The sequence below is a fragment of the Salvia miltiorrhiza genome, chromosome 4, assembly GCF_028751815.1.
Source record: "Salvia miltiorrhiza cultivar Shanhuang (shh) chromosome 4, IMPLAD_Smil_shh, whole genome shotgun sequence".
In the NCBI taxonomy this organism is placed as follows: Eukaryota; Viridiplantae; Streptophyta; class Magnoliopsida; order Lamiales; family Lamiaceae; genus Salvia; species Salvia miltiorrhiza.
The window spans coordinates 45257860-45279136 of NC_080390.1; the positions used below are offsets into that span (position 1 = coordinate 45257860).

A 21277-nucleotide genomic window follows, 5' to 3' on the forward strand; every position below is an offset into this window, starting at 1 on the left:
ATAACTAAATAGTGTTATTTACACGATTTGAATCAGAATACGGATCAGGATCTGGGTATGGGTCAATTCGGGTGTACGGTACACCCCAATGTACCCAAGGCCACCTCGATGCATTTGGCGCAATGACAATTTTGTCATGATAATCATCAAGGGTGCTAATTGCAAAACACTCAAGGATCAGGGGTTTGACTGTAAATACTTATTTTCAATGGTGAATTATCGAATTAAAACATTTTCACACGAAAAAGAAAATATTTAAAAAAAAAGAAAGAAGAAAACTGTTTCTTCACTCTTTCGACTTCCGGGAGACTGACTATTCGCAAATTGAGGTGAAGTAAAAACCCAGAAGCAGAAGAAAAAACGAAAAGAAAAAAGAAAAAGAAAAAAAGGGAATCTGCGATACCCGGTTTGAGGAATCCAATTCCGTCGGTGAGAGAAGAATGACAATGGACAGCAAAGGCGGAGGAATAGAGGCGCAACAGTACGTGTGGGGCGGTGCAATACCGCTTCAGATTCATCTCCACGAATCTGAAGTCACTACCCTTCCTCCCCCTCCGCCTGCTTTGGTAACCCTCTTCTTCATTCTGCAGTATCTGCTTTTCATCATATTGAGTTTTGTTTAATGACTCTGAGATTTCTGTAGTCTTTTTATGAATTATTCGTGTGGGTTTCGGTTTTCATGTGTAAGCGCGTGTTTTTTCGGTTTTAGGGATTTTACGTGTTTGATTAATTGCGTTTTAGACTGAATATTAGGTACTGCTTCTGTTGTTCCTTGAAAAAGAATATATTTTGTTTCTTCTATAGTGTGTGGATGTGCTTGTGAACGGATCATTGTTGATTTTGGACAAATCCTTTTTATCTTGGGTTACAGATATTGGCTCCTCGTGTGGGGTATTTGCCTCTGTTAGTGCCACAGATCAAGCCATTCTTTAACAGTTCTCTTCCTCCTGGTGTTGACACTGTGTGGTTTGAGTATAAAGGCTTGCCGCTGAAATGGTATGTTATAGGCGGTTTGACTTGAACTATAATATGCAAATACTTAGATTTTATAATACTAAACTGCTGCTTATAGTTCTTCACTTCTTCTCAATAGTAATGTTGTTAGTCTTTTGCTATAGTCGATAGTATATTACGTGCTTTATCAAACATTTTATGGACACGTTGTAAAAGGGGAATATACTAAACTTGGAAGAGTCTCAAACATTTTCAGTAGATGGAGACGACAATGCTAAATTAACTTAAGAACTCCTTAAATTACTGTCAAGTTATTAATTGCTTTAACTAGGTGTAGTTCTTTAACTTTTTTGCTTCTTTTCTTTTTCTATTTCGACCCACGTCTCTTTGTAATTTGATTAGTTTTCTTCTGATTTTATTTGTCTTGATTATGTTTGAATCAATGCCAGGTATATTCCTACAGGGACACTTTTTGATCTTCTTTGCTCGGAACCAGAGAGACCTTGGAACTTGACTGTATGATCTATCTTTAGCTACTCTGGGCTCTTACTATGACTTGTAAAACCAGTATGAGGAAATTAGTCTTATCATCTATGGCATAAGCTTTTATGTTGGAACAAAGCTGTATTTTCTTTAACAATCCTATGTTATGCTCATTGCTTTCCTAATTAAAAAACCTGAATAGCGGTGCATTTCCTGCGTCCCCTTATCATTTGGGTTTAGGGAATTGCCACAATTATTAGAAACAATGAGTTTGATCAGCTGCTATAGATTTTCATTGATGCTCAGTGTTAGGCAAGTACTGCATTGTAGATGTTTCTAAACAATACATCTAGAGTTTTTTATTATGTGCTATATGATGAACTCAATGTCTTGCTAAATTGTGTTTCTCAAAAGTGGTCCAAACATATTTATAGGACATATTAGCTTATTTCATCCCTATTTTTGGATAAGTTGGGGAGTCGGGGACATTAAATTACATTAGATTTCACCTGGCAGTTGGTTTTGAAAATTATAGAAACTGATGTAAGTTGAGATATTTTATTGAAAGAATTTATGTTGTCATTTTGGTAAACTAGAATAAGCAAATATATGTTCTTGGTTCGATAAAGAAATGGAAAAAATGAAAATGTGGTGAAATATAGCGAATGTCTCTGTGCCTTTTCACCATGATCCACCCTTATAAATTGGTGTAATATTTGTACCTTATAGAACACAAAACCTCCCTGCATTTTATATCAATAGAAATAACCTGAGTCCCAGACCCAAAATCTGAAATAATATAGTATTTATTTTATTTGTGTTTATAACTTTATATGCTTTCGTCACCTTAACTGAGTATACTAACAAATCTTCTTGCAGATACATTTTAGAGGATATCCAGTAAATCTATTGATCCCTTGCGAAGGAGAAGACAGTGTAAAGTGGAGCTTTATTAATGCCCTGAAAGAGGTTAGGTATAAGTTCCAATACACTTTTGTAACCTTGGTCTTGATTCTTGACTATAGAATTCAAATTATTTTATAGATGGATTCCTTATTTGCATGCATATTGTGCATAACCAAGAGGAAGGAACTATACTATTCTCTCTAAAGCATAAGACTTAATTTTTTAATATGGGGTGTAGAATTGCTTTGTGGGTCTGAAATCATGAAGAGTAAATCGGATTTTTTTAAAACTAACTTTTCTCGGTATTACTCACCTCTTTATAATAATTTTTCATTTTGCTAATAAAATTCCTTTTTCCTTAGTTAAAAAAGTCTCTGATGCTTTCCCCTTTCTGCCATAAGTGGGTTTGGGGTTTGGCATTAAGGTCCAACTTCATGAGTGTAAGAATGAGGGTTGCTTTCTCATCTCCTAAGCTATGTCTAGGTGTTGAGCTTCTTTCTTTTTTCCCTTCCTTAAATATTTCTATATTACCTACTATATTTTTATTGCGCAAGTCTCGAAGTGAGAATGCTGAACGTCTGTTTTGAATGGCATATGTGAACTACAGGCTGCATATATAATCAATGGAAACTGCAAGAACATTATGAATATGTCTCAGTATGATCAAACAGAACTTTGGCGGTCTGTCTTAAATGGTATGCTACTATCTCTTAAGTGATGTGATTGATACTTGCCTTCGTTTACCTTCTGGATTCTTCTTACTAGATTGTGGTTGGATATTAAATTTATAACTAAATATCAAAACTAAGAACCTGTTTATTCCTGCTAATTTATGTGATAGTAATCAGATTGAAGGTCAATCAAAACAGAGGTTCTGTATTTGATGTACCAACTGATAAATTGAAAAGGAATTAGAGTATGAAGTGAGGAGATTTATATGAGATGAAAAGTGCTATTTTCTTCCTTTCTTTCGTCTTGGGCAGAAGTTTATGGCTTCTTAACTAATGATACAGCAGTCTATTAGTATGTTAGTAACTAATGTTTGATTGTAACAAATATTCCTTAGTGACTTGATTCCCGACAGAGTTAGGAGACTAATCTGGACAAGTAAGGGTGGTAAGAGATGTTCTTTAAAGACTAGTGCAATCTAACACTTACTAGAGGGTTGGATACATAATACAGATGTTCTTTTGCTCCTACTTTAATCGTGAATATATTTTCTTTCTATCAGTACCTGTCTTTTTGTTGTTTTGTTTCTATACTGCATCACTCGAGAGCTCCTGTGTTTTGCCTTTTGGGGCGCAAACTGATGTGTGTATATTTATTTCTTAACACATTTATGGAAAAGCCTATTTATGCAAATGTGTTTCACAGGAAGGTTACAGCACTCCAAAATAAGGGGCAGGTCATTCTGGTTACAACACTGTAAATTCAAGTCACTTCCCTAAACCATCAAAATGTATTATTGTTTGAAATTCTTTAGCCATTTTTGTCATCCTTGCTCTCAAGGATTACTTGCATTTACGATTTTGTTATATTAGCATCTGTTGGGAAATCTGAGCTGCCTAGGTGTTCCCTGCTAGTATTGCTCCTCTGAACTAGGATTCCCGCCAAAAGTTTGGGGAAACTTGATGTGTTGTAAATTTCAGTGACATTGTCTGTTTGCTAAACATTCACCTGTTTTTCGTTTTCTTTTATAACTTTACATTTAGCATGATATTGTGGTACATTATGCCGTGCTCTCGACTGAAATGTGGGTTTGCTATCCCCTTTTCCCAGTCATAATACAGGCAGAGTCCTCACATTGTACTAATAATGCATAGAATCGCCCTTGTTCATTTTGAGATCTATGGTGATTTGTGTTGTAATTTCTGTATTTTTAAAGTCTTACCTTGGGTTCTTCATCTTCTGGGCATGTTGGTTTCTTCTAAAAACTCTACTCTGAATCATAGTTAAATATTATCATAACTTCGGTAACTTCATGACAGGCCAGCTTGAAGCTTACCTTCGGGTTTATTCCAAACTTAAACTCGATATTGTTGGAGATGACTTTTCCCTCAAATTGAACACTTCTCGTCAAAGCAATGCTGAAACAGATGCTATTGGAACAGCGAAATCCGGTGAGATACAGAAATTTATTACGTTAGAATCTTCAAGAGATTCGCAAGCTCAATCAGGATGTTCTGTTTTGTGTTCACATCTTGAAAGGCATTAAGAAAAGATGTATTCAATACTCAACACTTTGTCATGTACTTGCATTTCAAACATGATTTTTCATTGTAGAGAGTGCTCATCTTAAAACGAGTACTAAGAGAATAATATATTAGAACTAAAATATACTCCTACCAACTCTCCCGAAAATAATAAATATTTATGAATGGGTTTACTGCAGTACAATGGGTTATACTCCCAAAAGAATCATATTCTAAAAAACTTATGGGATTGGGCCATAAGAATTTTGAGCTGGATTGGGTTAGATTCAATTGGGTAAGCTAAAGATATGGTCACAATCAAGATTGGTATGGTTTGTTGGTTCCATTATGGGTTATGTGAAGCCAACAGAAGCAAAAAATAGGGGAATTGTAGGTTGATACTGTGGGTGGGCTAATGAAGCCTTTTCTTTTATGAAGTAGAAGTTCTAGTATTACTCCCGCCGTCCCACAAAATTAGTCATCTATTCCTTTTTGGAATGACCCATATTATGGTCCACTTTTTTAATTTAAATTGTCTTAAAACTATTTTTCCCTAAAATAACCTTATTTAATGTTATATGAATATAACACAAGAAGTAATAAATAAGGGTAAAATGGAACAATTGTATATGAATTACATTTTCCAAGTAACATAAAATGTATTTACCTAATATGTGTGAAAAATAGAAGTGGACTATCTTGTTGGGACGGAGGGAGTATATTTTATTCTGATGTGTAAAATACACCATTGAATTGAAGGGAGAAGGTGAGCACAATGTTGTGACTTGGTTGGCCTTTTGGTCTACATCAATGGATACTCATAGAATGAGGAAAGAGCTGTTATGATTATATTCTCGTTTCTGTTTGGTCTTGTGCTGAACAACTTATACAGTTAAAGAACATGTGATAAATTGAAAAGGAGAATATTTCTCTGGAATTGTTTGATGATATCACAAATACATATGTATAATTGTGAATCTGTGATCTTGCAATTATATGAAAGAATCAGTTTTTGGTTCTTAACTTATTTGTATTGGTGGTTGGTGCTAGCATTATTTGTTTGGGAACTTACAGTTCTAGATATTTTTGTTTTATTCTTGTCTGTCTATTGAACTTGGCCACTCTCATCAGGTAAAATTCCTGTTCGATTATATGTGCGGAGCATCGATGAAGATATCGATGAATTAGAAGATGCCCCTATTGTTGATAGCTGGGACAAAATTTCTTACATAAATTGTCCTGTTGAGGTTCGTGGTGAAGGTAAGATGAAAGCATTTTCTCATCATTAATGCTTCTTTAACTCATAATTCATGCTCAATTGAGCTTGCATTGCTACTTTTGACTGTTAAATATAGCAGTTAATGAACTTGGGAATAGATCCAAGACAGGATGTGCCAAAAAGTAGTTCGGGAATTGGGAATAAACTTATCTACCCATCTATACTGTACCTGCTGGCACACATAGATATCTTGAAACTGTAGGCTAAGCAAATAACGAATGGGAGACTCGGTGCTTGGTTTCATTTGGCAGCCTTTGTATGCGTATGCATTTGCAATTTGTGCCCATTTCTATAAAGCATAGTTCAACTTAATCAATCATGTTTTCTTGGATGAATTCAGCAAGAACAGTGTTATCAATCAGTGTGGTAGTTTAGTCAATATGGAGTTGCATGAGTTATTAATGTTTCATGTGTTCATGCTGCAGGGAAGTCCTTCAGTTTGAATGATGCCATAAAAGCTCTATTACCCGCGCTGTTTGCAGAGGAAACCTCTGTAGATGTGGACTCACAAGCAGCGGGATCTGAAAGTGGAGAAGGATCAGATGGAGGCAGCTCAAGAAGCTCCCAGAAAAATGGGGAATCATCAAGTGCACGCACAGGTTTATTTACAGATGGTGCAGAGATCAAGCTAGTCCGCATTCAGGGGATCGAGCCGATGCTGGATATTCCGTTTGGCTGGGTGGTGAAAAATTTGGTGAACCCAGAGCAATACCTTCATATCTGTATCTATGTCAAAGCTGTGCAACCATAGTCCCATTCACAATTTGTTAAACTGGATGTTATATTGCACCGCATCCTAGTAAATTCTTTAACATGCAGTGAATCTATGTTTCCTTATATGTAAATATGAATAATTTTCTATGTTGATCTCCTTCTCCCTTATTATAGTTGAACTCAAGTTCTTGAAAATCTACTTCTGAATAGAGGAGCCTTCTATGAGTTAAATCTTTTCAGCTGAAATTTTATTATCTTCTTTGATTGCTAAATGTATCCTAGAAAATGAGGGATGACAAAAATTTCTCTATTTAGAAGTTTCATTTCTTTTATCTCATTATCTACAAAAGCGAATTTATTAGTATTTTTTTACTCTAAGAAGGGATAATAAATTAACGGTATTAAATAAAAAAATTTAAAAGTTGTGTTGTCACATGGGATTTGAACCAAGACCTTTGGCCTTAGGCATTAATCCCTTACCGCTTGGCCAACACACACACCTCTAAGAAGGGATAATATTATACATTGGTGTGATAATATAATATTGGGAAATTTGCACCAAAATACACAAACTTTCCCGAAAATCTATATTTGACGCGATGTTAGGATTTTACATTTTAATACACCAATTTAACAACTTGTTCAATTTTGACATGTTTTTCATTTCCCCCAAATTAAAATATGATGTGGCGCCTACGTGTCTCGCCGGCACACGCCACTCCGTTGGCCGGACAAAACGCAAAACGTTGTCGTTATTCCTTAAATAAAACGATGCCGTTTTATAGTCTTTATTATCTAACCCCAATTTACTCAAACCTAGTTTCAAATTCACGACAAATTGAATTGAGCGATCCCCACCAATCTCCTTCTTCAAGAACGACAACTTTGAATCATTCTTCCTCTTCAGCTGGTGTGGTATAATAATGTCAGCCTCTTCGTCGTGGTCAGCTGGTTCAGAGGATGCCATTGTTACATGTCGGTGCAAAAGATCGGCGAAGGTGGAGACCTCAAGAACGTGGAAAAATCCTGGTCGAAAATTCTACTGGTTTCAGTATGGAGACGTAAGAATCCATTACATTTTGGCTTTTCCCTTTTCAATTCGAATATTTTGTAAACCCTAATTTTTGTTACTTTACTTCATTGTTAGTGTAATTACTTTCTCTGGGTGGACACGGCGCAGAAGCAATTGGATGTAGTTTCGAATAAAGATTTTGGTGAATTTGCTGAGAGTTGTTTAACCAGAGTGACAGAGCTTGAATTGAAATTTTCTGGATTGGAGAAGAAGATGAAAGAACTGGGAGAATTGAACATTGCTTGTGGGAAGAAGCTGTTATTCATGCGTGTCTTCTTCATGGTAGTCCTTGTGACTTTGATAATCAAATTAGTAATGTAGAATTATGTTGTAGGCTGACATTGAAGCTGTAATGTTCTTAGTTTTAGTGCAAGTGTTGTCAGAACTTTTGTAAGCATTTTCGTATGAAATGAAATACAAGTTTTGATTGCTATATAATTTGGTTCAAAAACCAACATTCCTGTTTATTGAGTAATAAGCATAAGTAGACCAACTCAGAAGTATAACCAAAATAGACCAACACAGAAGTATAACCAAAATAGAATTCATTGATCAAAACAGAATTTTCCAACAAGCATCTGATCTTAATTTACAAAAGCAGAGGTATACCATTCCCAAATATCTTAAAAACAGAAGTTTAACAACAAAAAACATCTCCTGCTTGTAATGTTTGGCAAAAAAAACTTAGTTCACTATCTGTTTTCAATCAAATTGCAACCCAACATAGACTTCAATTAGTCACTTGACTTTGTTGGGTTGCAATTTCACCCGTAGAATCTCTTCCAATTGAGCTTGTGCCTTCTCCACTTGCATCCTCACTTCTTCCAACTGCTCCTCCCCCTTTAGACCCTCTAGTTGCTCTCTTCCTTGGTTGTGGTTGTCTTCCTCCGGTTGTAGCAGCCCCTAGTTTCCTAGGCCTTCCTCTCTTGCCCTAAAAACATAACTTTGTTAATATAGTGCAAACTGAGATATTCAATATGAAATAATGTATAGTTACCTTCTCCTTTTGAGGCTTGGGGACTTCTTCATTCTTGCACCCTCTAGCATTATGGCCAACTTGGAAGCATCGTTGGCAAGTCATTCTCACACCATTCTTCCTCAACCGACTAGCCTTTTTTGGATCAACCTCATCATGCTCTCTTCTCCTTTTCTTCTTCGGTCTTCCTGGCATGATTCTAACAAATGGAGGTAACACTGCATTTGCAGTGGATTTGGGCCACAATTTTTCACCGTTTAAAGGCTCCATTGCATAAGAATAAGCCTTCCTATACTTCTCCACTGTATAGCAGTCATGCACATATTCCAAAGGGTCATGTTTCATGTAATTAATGGCTGCTATTCCATGAACACATGGAATTCCAGTTAGATTCCATGACCTACATGTGCAACTCCTATTGCCCAAATCAACTACAAATTTATCTTCTAGTCGTTGCACCTCAAACTTCCCACGCAAACCAGGATGAGCAATGCATGATCTAGCATTAACCATCAATTTCTCAATTTTTTTCTTTATAGCCAGACAAACCCTATCATCGAATTTTTCAGCCAATTGTTGTTTTTTTACTTGTCTCTCCATCAAAGAAATCCTAATGTCCTCTAACATGTTCACAATATGCTTACTTCTAGCCTTCACTATAAAACCATTAAAGGTTTCAGAGATATTATTGTCTACCATGTCATTTTGTACTTGTGTAGACAACAAAACCTTACAAAACCTTCGGTAGTCTCTGCTATTGAAGTCCTCGTACGCTGCCTCATTCTCCACTTTAATTTCCTCAAGAGCAGCCTCCCATTGTGCTTGGTAAGTGCTTCTTGCTGCCTTCCAGAAAAGATTTTTCAAGGTTGGTCCCTTGAACTCTTTCTTCCAGTTACAATAAACGTGCCGTGCACAGTTGCGATGCTCGGCAAATGATGCCAAATTCTGGACAGCATTTATAAGCCCCTGCAATTTTCCAATCATCAGTTATTGTTGTCAAACTACACACAATATTAATAGCTTTGTATTGAATTGAAACTTACTTTCTGTTGGTCTGAGATGAAAGAGATTCCCATACCATCCACCACTCCTAACTCTTGAAGAAGAATGTTCAAAAACCATGTCCAACATTCCTCGTTTTCTACTTCAACCACTGCCCATGCCAAGGGGTACATTTGATCATTACCATCCTTGGCAATGGCACTCAATAACTGTCCTCCCAAGTGGGTCTTCAGAAAACATCCATCCAACCCTAAAATCCATCTACAACCTTCCATAAACCCCTTCTTCAATGAACTAAACCCAATGTATAAAGCCTTGAATACCCCACCATCTGTCAAGAGCTCAAACCTACCCTCTGGATCAGCCCTCATCAACTCTAATATGTAAGGCCTCAAGCTTGCATAATGGTGAGTAACTGTCCCTCTCAACAACTCCAAGGCCTCTGCCTTGGCCCTATATAATCGGCCCCTTGAGGGTTCAATCTCATACTTAGCTATAATGTCAGCCTGTAGTTCTCCTATATCCATGTTTGGCCTCAGTCTAAAATGATTCAAGTACTGCCTAGCAATCCACTTGTAATTAGCTAACTTTGTATGGATGGAGAAGCTACACGTATGTGGTTCACCCTCTAAAATTTTGATCTTAAACACATCTTGACTCTTGCTCATACTACCATAAACTCTCCATTTACATGGAGATGTACACACAGCCTCACAACTTTTTTTCTTTACTCTCCTGAAATGTAGTGGATATCCCTTGTATATTGCCCAAGTCCTCAATGCCTCTCTACACTATACCCAGTTTCAAATCTCATACCCAACTTCACTACAAGTTCTTTATGATCACATTTAGGATCATAAAAAACTCTAGGGCACCTCTTTTGTCTTCCATTGTCATCCTCATCAGTAGAATCTGAATTCACAGGTTCATCCGAGTCAACATAATCAGATGTGAATCCAGATTCTACACCACCCTCAGATTCTTTTCCTAACCTACCCAACACTGCAGTGCTACTTTCTGGAACTTCACTCCAGTTAACATCACATATTACATTCTCCTGGAGCCTAATCCCAACTCTAGAGGCCTTATACTCCTCATCATCACTCATCCCCCAAGCTATCATCAGTATGTATCCCTTCATCATCATCTAGAGGTTCAAAACTTACATCATCTGAATCACTGTCAGTTTGGCATTCAACCTCCTCACCTTCTGCAACCTCTTCATTTCCTTTAGCAGTAATTACACCATTCCCCTTACCATCAACTACATTCTTCCCCTTACCAGCAACTACATTCATCATCTTATCAGCAAGTATACCATCCCCCTTATCAGCCAGTACACCATTCCCCTGACCCAAGACCTCTCTCTGTATACCCTTTCCCTTATCAGCAACACCCCCATTACCCTTACCCAAACCCGGATTCTGTATTCCCTTTCCCTTTCCAGAAACATCTACTTTCCCCTTGCTATCACCCTATTTCACCCCATTATGTAAGAATACTTCAAAGTACTTACAAGAAGAAGACAAAAAATCCAACATAGCCATACAATCACCATCATCATAGATGGGATAGTATTCCTTAGTCTTAGGGACTCTATATTCTAAGTCATCATAGTCGACATACCCTAGTTTGCTGATTTCGTCCTTTATATCAAAAAACCCGAATCTATCTTTATCAAAGTTGGCTATAAACTGAACTCCACCCCCCAAATACATTCTTTGTTTTCCTATCTGTTTGAAGGAACCACCGTGATGGAGATAAATCCCGAACTTATCACTGTCAACAATATAACAACAAAATCTAAGAATTAGATATAGCATAATCACTGTAAAACCACATAGAGATTACACCCCCAAATCATTAACACTAAACTAACGAAAATTCTACTTGACTATAAACTGAGGGAACAAGTAAATAATGAAGTAAGATACAATACCTGTCATTCTCCATCATTCTACGTTGCGACGCCACTTCGTGCGCCTCTCCAACAGAGTAAAACGACGGCAGGAAATTTAGGAACGACGACAGGGGTGATCAGAGAAGGAAAGAGAGATAATGAAATGGAGAAGAAACGTTGCATGAAGGAATATGAAGAGTTCGAAAAAAACGACATCGTTTTGTTATTCTTTAATCTGAAAACCCTATTTTTAATTCACAGAACAAAACGACGTCGTTTAGTTCTTTATAAAATGACGACGTGTAAATACACGCAAGCAATACGACGTCGTCTCTATTCCACGCTGGATAAGTGCTTGACACATATTAGCCACGTCAGAATTTCCGATGACCGGAAATGAAAAACATGTCAAAATTGAACAAGTTGTTAAATTGGTGTATTAAAATGTAAAATCCTAACATCGCGTCAAATATGGATTTTCGGGAAAGTTTGTGCATTTTGGTGCAAATTTCCCTATAATATTATTCATCTTTAAGTGAAAATGAGGCAGCTATTAGTTTATGTGCAATTACTTTTCCTTCATTACTTTGTACGTTCATGCAATTACTTTTTACATTTTATGCAAAGTTTCTCATGTTTTTATGATAAGAAGAAATGAGAATTATAAATAATTTTAATTATTTTGTTAGTTCCCAAATAGATTGTATATTTGATTGCAAATGACAAAGAGTTTAAGATATAAAAAAGTGGCGAAGAAGAGTTGGGAGCGTTGTGTTTATCTGTTAGTTGAACAGCCGCGCGGAGTTTAAGATGAGAAATCGTTGAAACCAAAGGAGGTTGGGATGTATAAAATCCAATCCAATATCCATGTGAGGTGAGCAATCATAAGCGAGGTGAAGATGTCGCTGAAGCTGTTGGATTTCTGGGGGAGCCCATTCGCGGTGAGGGTGCGGCTGGCCCTGGCGGAGAAAGGGCTGAGCTACGAGTCGCAGGAGGAAGACTTGTTCGGCGGGAAGAGCGAGCTGCTCCTCAAATCCAACCCCATCTACGAGAAGGTGCCCGTGCTCCTGCACGACGCCAAACCTGTTCTCGAGTCGGCCAACATCGTCTATTACATCGACGAGACGTGGCCAAAGCCTCAGCTGCTGCCCGCTTGCTCCTACGCCCGATCCCGGGCTCGTTTCTGGACCGACTTCATCGACAAGAATGTACATACGATACATGCATATATACATTCAATTCAAGCTACTGGAATGAGATTATACATGTATATTTTTGCAGGTGTTTGATGTTGGCAGGAAGATTTGGATGGGGAAGGGGGCTGAGGTGGAGGCGGGCAAGGATGAATTCATGCAAGTGCTGAAGAAGCTGGAGGGTGCATTGGGGGAGAGAGAGTACTACGGCGGGGAGGAGTTCGGGTTTGTGGACGTGATGCTGGTGTCGCTGTCGTGCTGGTTTCCCACCTACGAGAAGTACGGAGGTTTCAAGGTGGCGGAGGAGTCTCCTAAGATTGCTGCGTGGATCAAAAAGTGCTACGAGAGGGAAACTGTCGCCAAATCCATGCCCGATCCTCACCGGGTTATTGAGTTGGTGGGCATGTTGAGAAAGATGCATGGGGTTGATTGAATTCACTTTTTCTCTTTTTCTTGCTTAATTTCGCTTTCTGTGTTTTACCTAAAACCTCAATAAGATGAATAATGTTTCTCATTCTTGGTTAGTTTACTAGTCAAGAGAGGCCGGATGATCAGGAGAAACATTTGGGTAGTTGTTTTATTAATTTGGTTGTTGCTGTTATTTGTCTTGATTAGTATGTTGTTATGTTCGGTAATTACATATATATGTTTGCTTATTCTCTAGATTCACTTCATATTTTCTATGCACTGCATGTTTGCACGGTTCTTGGCTTGAGATGAAAGTACCATGAATGAACAATAAATACACAAATACCACCCTGCAATTTAAATTTGAATAAACTTAATTTACTATATCAATTGATTTATAATTAAATACCTGCTACTCAATCTTTAGGCATATAGAAATTCCGGGAAGGAGACTCCCACAAAAATAAAAGCAAAATACAAATTCTCCTGTCAGACCGCATGTATAAGTGAGACGGATCGGGTCAGGGCGGATGTGGGTGTGGATCGCGGGTCTATGCTAGATAATTTAAAGGGTTAATTACGCCAAAAACCATGAACTTTGGGCCAATTTCGCCATGAACCATTTTTTATCAAAAATTCCCTGAACTTAAGGGGTTGAACAATTTTTCCATGCTTTTTTGCTTCGGTGAAGCTCCGAACTGGCGTGTCGCTTACGTGGTAATACTAAGCTGACCTGTCGCCTACATGGTAATACCGAACTGATGTGGCACGTACGTGGTAATACCGAGCTGATGTCGGCAGAGCAGAGCAGATTCGACAGAGCAGAGTCGGTAGAGCTGAGTCGTAGAGTCGGGGCAGAGCTGAGTCGGGCAGAGTCGGCAGAGCTGCCAGAGCTCTGCACTCTAGCAAGGCTTAGTCAGCTCTAGAACTCTTCGTCATCTTCAATTTTAGGCTCGCATCAATCCAGAATTCTCCACCGCCGCCGTCCACCGCAGACCTCGCATCATTCCAGAAATTCTTCTTCTCCCCATACCTCCACCGCCGCCGTCCACCACAAACCTCGCGCCGTTATTCTTCTTCCCCAAACATCCATCGCCGCCGTCGACTTCTTCTCCCTCAAAAAATCTTCTTCTTCCCCAGATCTCGCGCCGCCGACCTCACACCTCACTAGGGTTTGCGCCCCCTTTCGCGCGGCGCCACCACCCGACCTCGCGCCGCCTTTCATCGCTCTGGCGAGATTAAGGAATGAGTGATTTGGGAAACTAGGGCTCTGCAAAACTGAGGCCAGGGGCGGTCCGGTGGGCGGCTCTTCGCCGGAGTTCAGAGAGGACGGGGGCTAGAATTTGAGGTAAAACGACATCGTTTTACGCCCAACTAAACGACGTCTTTTTGGTTCCTGTCCGACGACGCCATGTCATATTTCAAGTAACTGAGATGTGCCATGTCAGCACTCAATTTGGGGATTTTTGAAAACCATGGCAAAATTGATCAGTTGGTTAAGTTCAGGGAAAATTTGATAAAAAAAAAGTTCATGGCAAACTTGGAAATCAACCCAAAGTTCATGATTTTTTACGCAATTAACCCTAATTTAAAGTAATTATTATTAAGATAAAAAATAATAATTGACATGAAGAAAAGTAATGTTTTTGAAACATTACATTTCTTTAAATAGAAAAGGAAAAAAAGGATCCTCGAAGGAGAGGGCTTTTCATTTTAAAGACTCGTATTGCAAGTTACTACTACCTCCTTCTAGATTTTAATTCACATTATAATGCGTTTGCATATCACATATACACATAAGAGCATGTCCAACGCGGGGGAGGGGGATGGGGGGTGGCGGCGCTTCGAATCGGCATGCTGCGCTAGCCTGCGCATTGGTGCGTCCCCTGATTCGTGCCCAGCCCCATACGTCGTACCGAACATTTGGTAAAAAAGACAATTCGCGTGCAGTGCAGTGGCGATTAAAAATATAAATAAATAAAAAAATAAAAATTCAATTTTTTTGAGCCGTTTCAACCAAAATTTCTAGTTTTTAATAAAAAAATTGACCGTTACCTTCAACGGCTCTCCTCTCATTTTTTTTTTATTGTTATGTTATTTTCTTCTATAAATATCCTTTATTTCTACTTCATTTCACACATCATTTTTCTTTTCAATCACCATACAATTTTCTTCTCTCTAGCAAAATGTCATCATCATCTTTCCAATCCCCAACTCAAGCGGCGACGAGCAACGTGCTTGCTAATTCACCCAACTTGTGTTGCAATTTTATGAAATTGCAAATACCGTTGGTCTGCCAGAAAGCCCCATAAATGAAGGAGGCCGACAAAGAAAGCTTACATTCATCAGGATCGTGAAGCCGACGCACAATGGCTCTACGAGGATTATTTTGCCCCTAATCTGGTCTACACTGACTCCTTGTTCTGGCATCGTTTTCGCATGCGTCGTCCCTTATTTTTGCGCATCGTCAATGTCGTGCAGTCTGATCCTTACTTCCAACAATGTTCAAACGCATTTGGTAGACGCGGCTTTACACCGCTGCAGAAATGCACAATTACTATTCGGCAACTTGCAAATGGAGGTGCAACTGATCAATACGATGAGTACATGCGGATTGCAGAGTCCATATTGTTGGAGTGCTTGAGAAAATTCTGTCGAATCATCGTCCAACTCTTTGGCGCCGAATACTTGAGGAGGCCGACGTACACCGACTATCAAAGGCTCCTTGCACTGCACGAGAAAAAGCACGAGTTCCCAGGGATGCTACGAAGCCTAGATTTCATGTACTGGGCATGGCAAGGAGCATACACTCGAGGTGATCAGGGGGAGCCAACAAACATACTCAAAGCTGTCGCATCCTAAGTCCGTGGATCTAGCACGAGGTTTTTGGGGTTCTTGATTCAAACAACGACATCAACATGTTCAACACATCGACATTGTTTAATGAATGACTGGAAGAAAGGGCTCTACTAATCAATTATCAAGTCAACAACTCCTACTATACGAGTGGGTACTACTTGACCGACGACATCTATCCCGATTGGCCCACTTTTGTGAAAAGTCCTTTATTTCCGTCGAACGAGAAGAGTAGGAGATTCAAGTTGATGCAAGAAGTGGCTTAGAAGGACATTGAACGAGCTTTGGCGTTCTTCAAGCTCGTTGGGCAATTATCAAAGAACCAGCTCGTCTTTGGAAGAAGAAGCAATTGAGCGACATCATGTTCACATGCATCATTTTGCACAACATGATCATCCAAGACGAAGGCGACCACACATCAGAATGGGAAGAAGAGGTCATCGACGAAGCTTCAAGTAGCTCAACTGCATCTCGTCCTCGCACCGGAGCTCCGCTGGAATTTCGAACGTATGTGACTCGACAATCCTCCATGCGAGACCACGACCTTCACGCTCACCTCACCTCAGATTTGAAGGAGCACATTTGGTCTTGTTTTGTCATAAAAAAAATTATTATAATTATAATTATAATTTTAATTATTATATTTATTATAAGTATTTTATTTATTTTTAATAAATGTAAACTAATATTTAATTTTTGTGTTGAATTTTAAAATAAAAAAGTAAAATTAGGATAAAATGAAGATAAGGATTATAACGCCTCTTATAGAGTCAATGCACTGGAAATGAGTGATGCTATGATGGGGACTACCTTATAGCGCATTCCACTGCGGATGCTCTAAGAACGTTCTTCTATGTATCTTAACACCACTCTCGTTTTAATTTATATTAACATTTTTATCTATTTTATATGTTTTATATACTCAACTCATAAACAATCAATAATTAAAAGTAAAAATAATCAACTCATCAATCAATATTAATTCACCTATCCTTGCAAACTTGACATTTGCCAAAAACTAAAAGTAAAAATAGTTTTTTTTAATAAAAAAAGTAGAAGTTTCTTTCTCCTCGTACTATAATAAAACAAGGATGTGCTTTTTGACATTGATTTGGTAAAATTAAATCTTTAATATTATTTTATTTCGAATTCCATTTTATTCTTTTTAGAAACGAATTCCAATTTGTAATGACTCTTTTCTACAGTATTCCTAATTTAGGGTGGAGATTCAATATGACGTGGCTTGCACTTCCACAAGAATCAGGAAGAGAGACAAACAAAGAGGAAAAAAAAATATACCCAAAAAACCGAAGCATATATAATATAATGGTTTCCTTTCGGTAAGTGTTCCAAATTTGTCATAAATAATAAATATAAAGGTTGAAAATATTTACCAATTTAATAATACGATCAAAATGCGCTTTCGGTATTCCAAATGAGAATACTTTTCTCTATCAATTGTAAGATTCGTATTCTGTCTATGACTATACTCTACCTCACATTAGTAATAAGTTTTTGTATAAAGAAATGTTAAATTTATTACCCCCAAAATATTAGAATTGAGGGTATATTCATAAGAATTAAATAAAATTACGCGATATCTGATATGAGATTAAACGTTGAAAGTTTGAGCTCAACAATACGAAATAAGCTGTTTCAAAAAAACAATACGAAATAAGCTACCATAACAAAAAGAAAAGAAAAGAAAAAAGAACAAAAAAGAAGAAGAAGAAGAAGAAAAGTGTAACGCCCCGCTTTTCCCTAGCTAAATTTAGAGTAGATTTTAAAACTTAGATTTAAGATGATTCACGCCGGATTGAGAAAAAGAATTTATTTTAATTCCAACAAAAATGATTTACAAAAGCTTTTGTAAATATTTAGTTATTAAATTTATATGCATTGCATATTTATTTAATTGAGCATCGATCATTTATACGAGCTATTTATTTAAGCAAACACTGAACGATTATTACAGTTTTCATAATACAACCCGGAAGACTTTATTTTATTTTACTCTCCCACCTACTTCCTCCCACCTACCCACCTACCCACCTCCCATACATGCATTACATCTCATTCATCACTAAGTAATTTCAATCATGCTTTCCAGCAGCAACATCCAACCAAAGTTGTCTTTCCTTCATCCACGCAAATTCATTTTCATGAGGAAAAACTCAAATCCAAAATGAAACAAGAACATCCGTCTAACCCATTCTCCTTTCCAACAAGCAAGTAGGATCAAATACTCACTGAAATTTCTCAAACAGAGATAAAGCTCCAGTTCATTTCAGTCCAGAAACAAACAGGCACCACCATCTCATTCAAGGTTTCAGCTTTGAACTCACTTTGATATTTCATTTTACAGTATGATTTAAGCACACATTTCGCCTTATCTGTGCAAACTTCACCAAGCAAAAATCACAAGCATACACCCATTCATTGAGTCTCCCAAAAATGAACTTTACTATGAAAATAGATATGTATACATAATCTGTGCATATACATCAATGAAAGCATGATTTGTTTTAAAAATGAAAAGAACAGTAGAAAAAAAGTCTTGAAGCTTTAACTTTCTCTGTTCGAACTTGTTGTGTTGAGTCGGGAGGTGGACGGAGGCACGGCACGGCAGCGGCGCTGCTGTCGCCCGGCCACGGTGAGAGAGAGAGGGAGCTAGGGCTCGGGCGCCGCTCTTCGCGGTGGGATGTCGGGCCTGTTTCAGCCGAGAGAAGAGTGAAGCCGAGGGTGCATGTCTTCTGTTGGCTGGGTCAGAACTTGGCGGCGGCGGTCTGGCAGTCGCTGTTCGTCGGAGGGAGATGAGGGAGGCTGGGTTTGGCGGCGGTGGTGCCGCTGCTGCCCAGCCAAGGACGGGCAGAGAGGGAGTTTCAGAGGGTGAGCGGCGACGGCGGGGCGAAGCTACTGCCGTCGGCTGCCGAGTCAAGTCAGGGAAGGGGCGTTTGGCTGTGAGCCGGCAGACGGCTGTAGTGGCGTGAAGCTGCTGCTGTCAGTCTGGCCGAGTAAGTGAGAGAAGAGAGAAAGCTTGAGGGCTGGGAATTGGCGATGGTGGCAGCGTATGGCGGCTGTTACCAGCCGAAGAGAGAGAGGTCAGAGAGAGAGCTGGTGGCGGTAGCTCGTCGCTGCTGCGCCTCCGGCGAGTCTCCGCGGCGTCGTACTTCCGACGTGAAGAGAGAAAGAGAGAGGTCGAAGGGGAGTCAGGGGACGGCGGAGGCGGCGCTACTACCGCCGCCGGAAAAGATCGAGAGGAGGGGAGAGGGTGCAGCCGCGTCTGTGTATGCGTGAGTGTGTGTGTGTGCTGCGCCGAAAAAGATCGAGAGAAGGAGGAAAAGGGGTGCTGCTGCGCAGCTGGTATGTGTGTGTGCGTTGTGAGGCAGAGAGACGAGAAAAGGGAGAAAGAAGGGGTATAGGGTTTGAGTGTTGGGCTTTGGGGTGGGTTTGCGAATTGGGCCGAGTATTGGGCCGGGATTTTTGTTTATTTTTGTTTCAGTTGGGCTTTGAAGTGTTGGGCCTTTGTTTTAAATCTTGAACTCGGGCCGGTTTTTTTTTAAAATTGAGAGATGGGCCTCTGATTATTTGAGTTTGGGCAGCCCCTTGTATTAATTTACTTGGGCTGCGATTTTTATTTAGTAACTTGGGCTCAGTTTATTTAATTAAAACAGCTGGGCCTTGTTACTTGGATTGTGCAGATTTTTTTTTAGTAAATGGACTGCATTATTTTATTAAATGGACTATACTAATATTAATTAATTGAACTATTAAATAGTTTAATTTATTTATTTAAAGAATAATTTGCATAATAATATTATTATTATTATGTGCATATACGATTAAGCATGAGATGATTTGCATAAGAATATTATATTATTATTATGTGCATATTTTAAGTAATTACTTACCATATGCTAAGTATGCATTTGCATCATGCAATAAAAGTATTTATGATTTAATTGGTTATTTATAATTCCAATTATTACAGAAAGATGAGTAAGAATATTGTTGGTGTTCTTAACTCAAGAGAAATGTTTTTAATTACTTATTCATTAAATTTTGAAAACCCGGCTAAGTGAATCATAGAATATTAAGCACTACACCATGACTTAAGATTAGAATTTAAGGAGACCTATTGAGAATAGATTTCTTGTAGGCTTTGAGCATCATGAGGATTAGCACTGCTATTCCGATTCAGAGATAACGTTAAACGACAGGCATTGCCTATACAGGTGGGCATTACTTTTACTATACGTATATAGAGATCCCCTGCGTGTCGTAGGCCTCTTATACGAATATATGCATGAGATGATTTTAACTGTTAATTTCAGTTTATTATTATGCCCAAATGATAAATGACTCTTATGAAATGAAAATGAAATGTTCATGAAATGAAATGAAATGTTTATGAAATGATTGACTGCCAAAAATGTTTATGTTTTTATATGTATCCTATCTGTGTTGGTTCGCCAACTTTAAAGGAAATCCAATTGGGATCCTATGCTAGACAAAGGTCGCTAGCTAGGGTTAACGTGTACACTTATGGAGACCGCGAGTCGCTTGCGACCGGTCTTGGCGTCCGTGGTAAGGAGGCCTCCTTCCCGGCGCGTGACAGAAAGGAACAGATATGGATCATATGAAGGAAAATGATCGGCCGATCGACTTTATGAAAATGAAAGAAATATTTTAGTAAGCGCAGGTCATTTAAGAAAACCCTGTGTGTTACTGTTATGGCAGTTCAATTTATATATGTATGCATGTTGTATTTTCGGCTATGCCCACTGAGTATTTTTATACTCAGCCCTGCATGTATTTCTAAATATGCAGGTTGAGCAGTTGATGGAATGGAATGATGTTGAGCGGGTGTTCCTTTGACATTTCAAGAAATATAACCTTGAGTATACATCTTCATATGTATATCTCACACGTTTTCCGCTGCAAAACACTTTGATTAGGATAACTTTATGTTATGAAATTGTGACACGTGTTATTGGGTAACCCACCTTAATCAATTCTCATTTATGTGTATGTTTTATAAGTATCCAAATAATCATATATGATCCTAGCATTTTATCTATGAGTGACATTTCCATATACTTTAATGCTAAGTAATTGTCTATCCCATTTCTTATTGTTCACCCAAAGTCATAACCCCGGTTAACCCGTCATTGGGATAGTGGGCTGTGACAAAAAGTACGTGTCTTTTTAATGTAAACTTGCTCAAGCTCTACTATACCTTCATAATTGGAAAACAATAGAATATGAATAATCATATGAAAAATGGTGTTCGGGATCGAACTAGGGATGACAACGGGCCGGATCTGGACCGAGTCTGATCA

General features: G+C 38.5%; 4 protein-coding genes and 1 long non-coding RNA gene across 6 annotated transcripts; 4 read left to right on the forward strand and 1 right to left on the reverse strand.

Annotated features, from left to right (window-relative positions):
• Positions 1 to 258: 258 nt before the first annotated feature.
• Positions 259 to 6723, forward strand: LOC131021982 (autophagy protein 5). Of its 2 annotated transcripts, XM_057951315.1 has the most exons (9): positions 270 to 566; positions 872 to 996; positions 1404 to 1470; positions 2317 to 2406; positions 2951 to 3038; positions 3718 to 3768; positions 4332 to 4463; positions 5667 to 5795; positions 6240 to 6723. In XM_057951315.1, exons 1-9 carry the CDS (start codon positions 441 to 443, stop codon positions 6563 to 6565), a joined length of 1134 nt encoding a protein of 377 aa, XP_057807298.1. In that variant the 5' UTR covers positions 270 to 440; the 3' UTR covers positions 6566 to 6723. The 2 variants fall into 2 exon arrangements, with proteins under 2 accessions (XP_057807299.1, XP_057807298.1); XM_057951316.1 differs by lacking the exon at positions 3718 to 3768 and having other exon boundaries at positions 259 to 566.
• A 1607-nt stretch (positions 6724 to 8330) lies between these two features.
• LOC131023500 (uncharacterized) lies at positions 8331 to 10105 on the reverse strand. The gene is made up of 3 exons (XM_057953042.1): positions 9620 to 10105; positions 8598 to 9542; positions 8331 to 8531 (listed from the first exon to the last, which is right to left on the reverse strand). The coding sequence occupies exons 1-3, from the start codon at positions 10103 to 10105 to the stop codon at positions 8331 to 8333; spliced, it is 1632 nt and encodes a 543-aa protein (XP_057809025.1).
• Positions 10106 to 12269: 2164 nt separating this feature from the next.
• LOC131021983 (glutathione S-transferase U19-like) lies at positions 12270 to 13334 on the forward strand. The gene is made up of 2 exons (XM_057951317.1): positions 12270 to 12686; positions 12760 to 13334. The coding sequence occupies exons 1-2, from the start codon at positions 12378 to 12380 to the stop codon at positions 13102 to 13104; spliced, it is 654 nt and encodes a 217-aa protein (XP_057807300.1). The 5' UTR covers positions 12270 to 12377; the 3' UTR covers positions 13105 to 13334.
• A 2184-nt stretch (positions 13335 to 15518) lies between these two features.
• LOC131023501 (uncharacterized) lies at positions 15519 to 15941 on the forward strand. Its single transcript, XM_057953043.1, has one exon. It carries the CDS (start codon positions 15519 to 15521, stop codon positions 15939 to 15941), a length of 423 nt encoding a protein of 140 aa, XP_057809026.1.
• Positions 15942 to 18058: 2117 nt separating this feature from the next.
• Positions 18059 to 21015, forward strand: LOC131021984 (uncharacterized). Its single transcript, XR_009101117.1, has 3 exons — positions 18059 to 18261; positions 20095 to 20170; positions 20766 to 21015. It is a non-coding gene; the product is annotated as an uncharacterized LOC131021984 (long non-coding RNA).
• Positions 21016 to 21277: the final 262 nt, after the last annotated feature.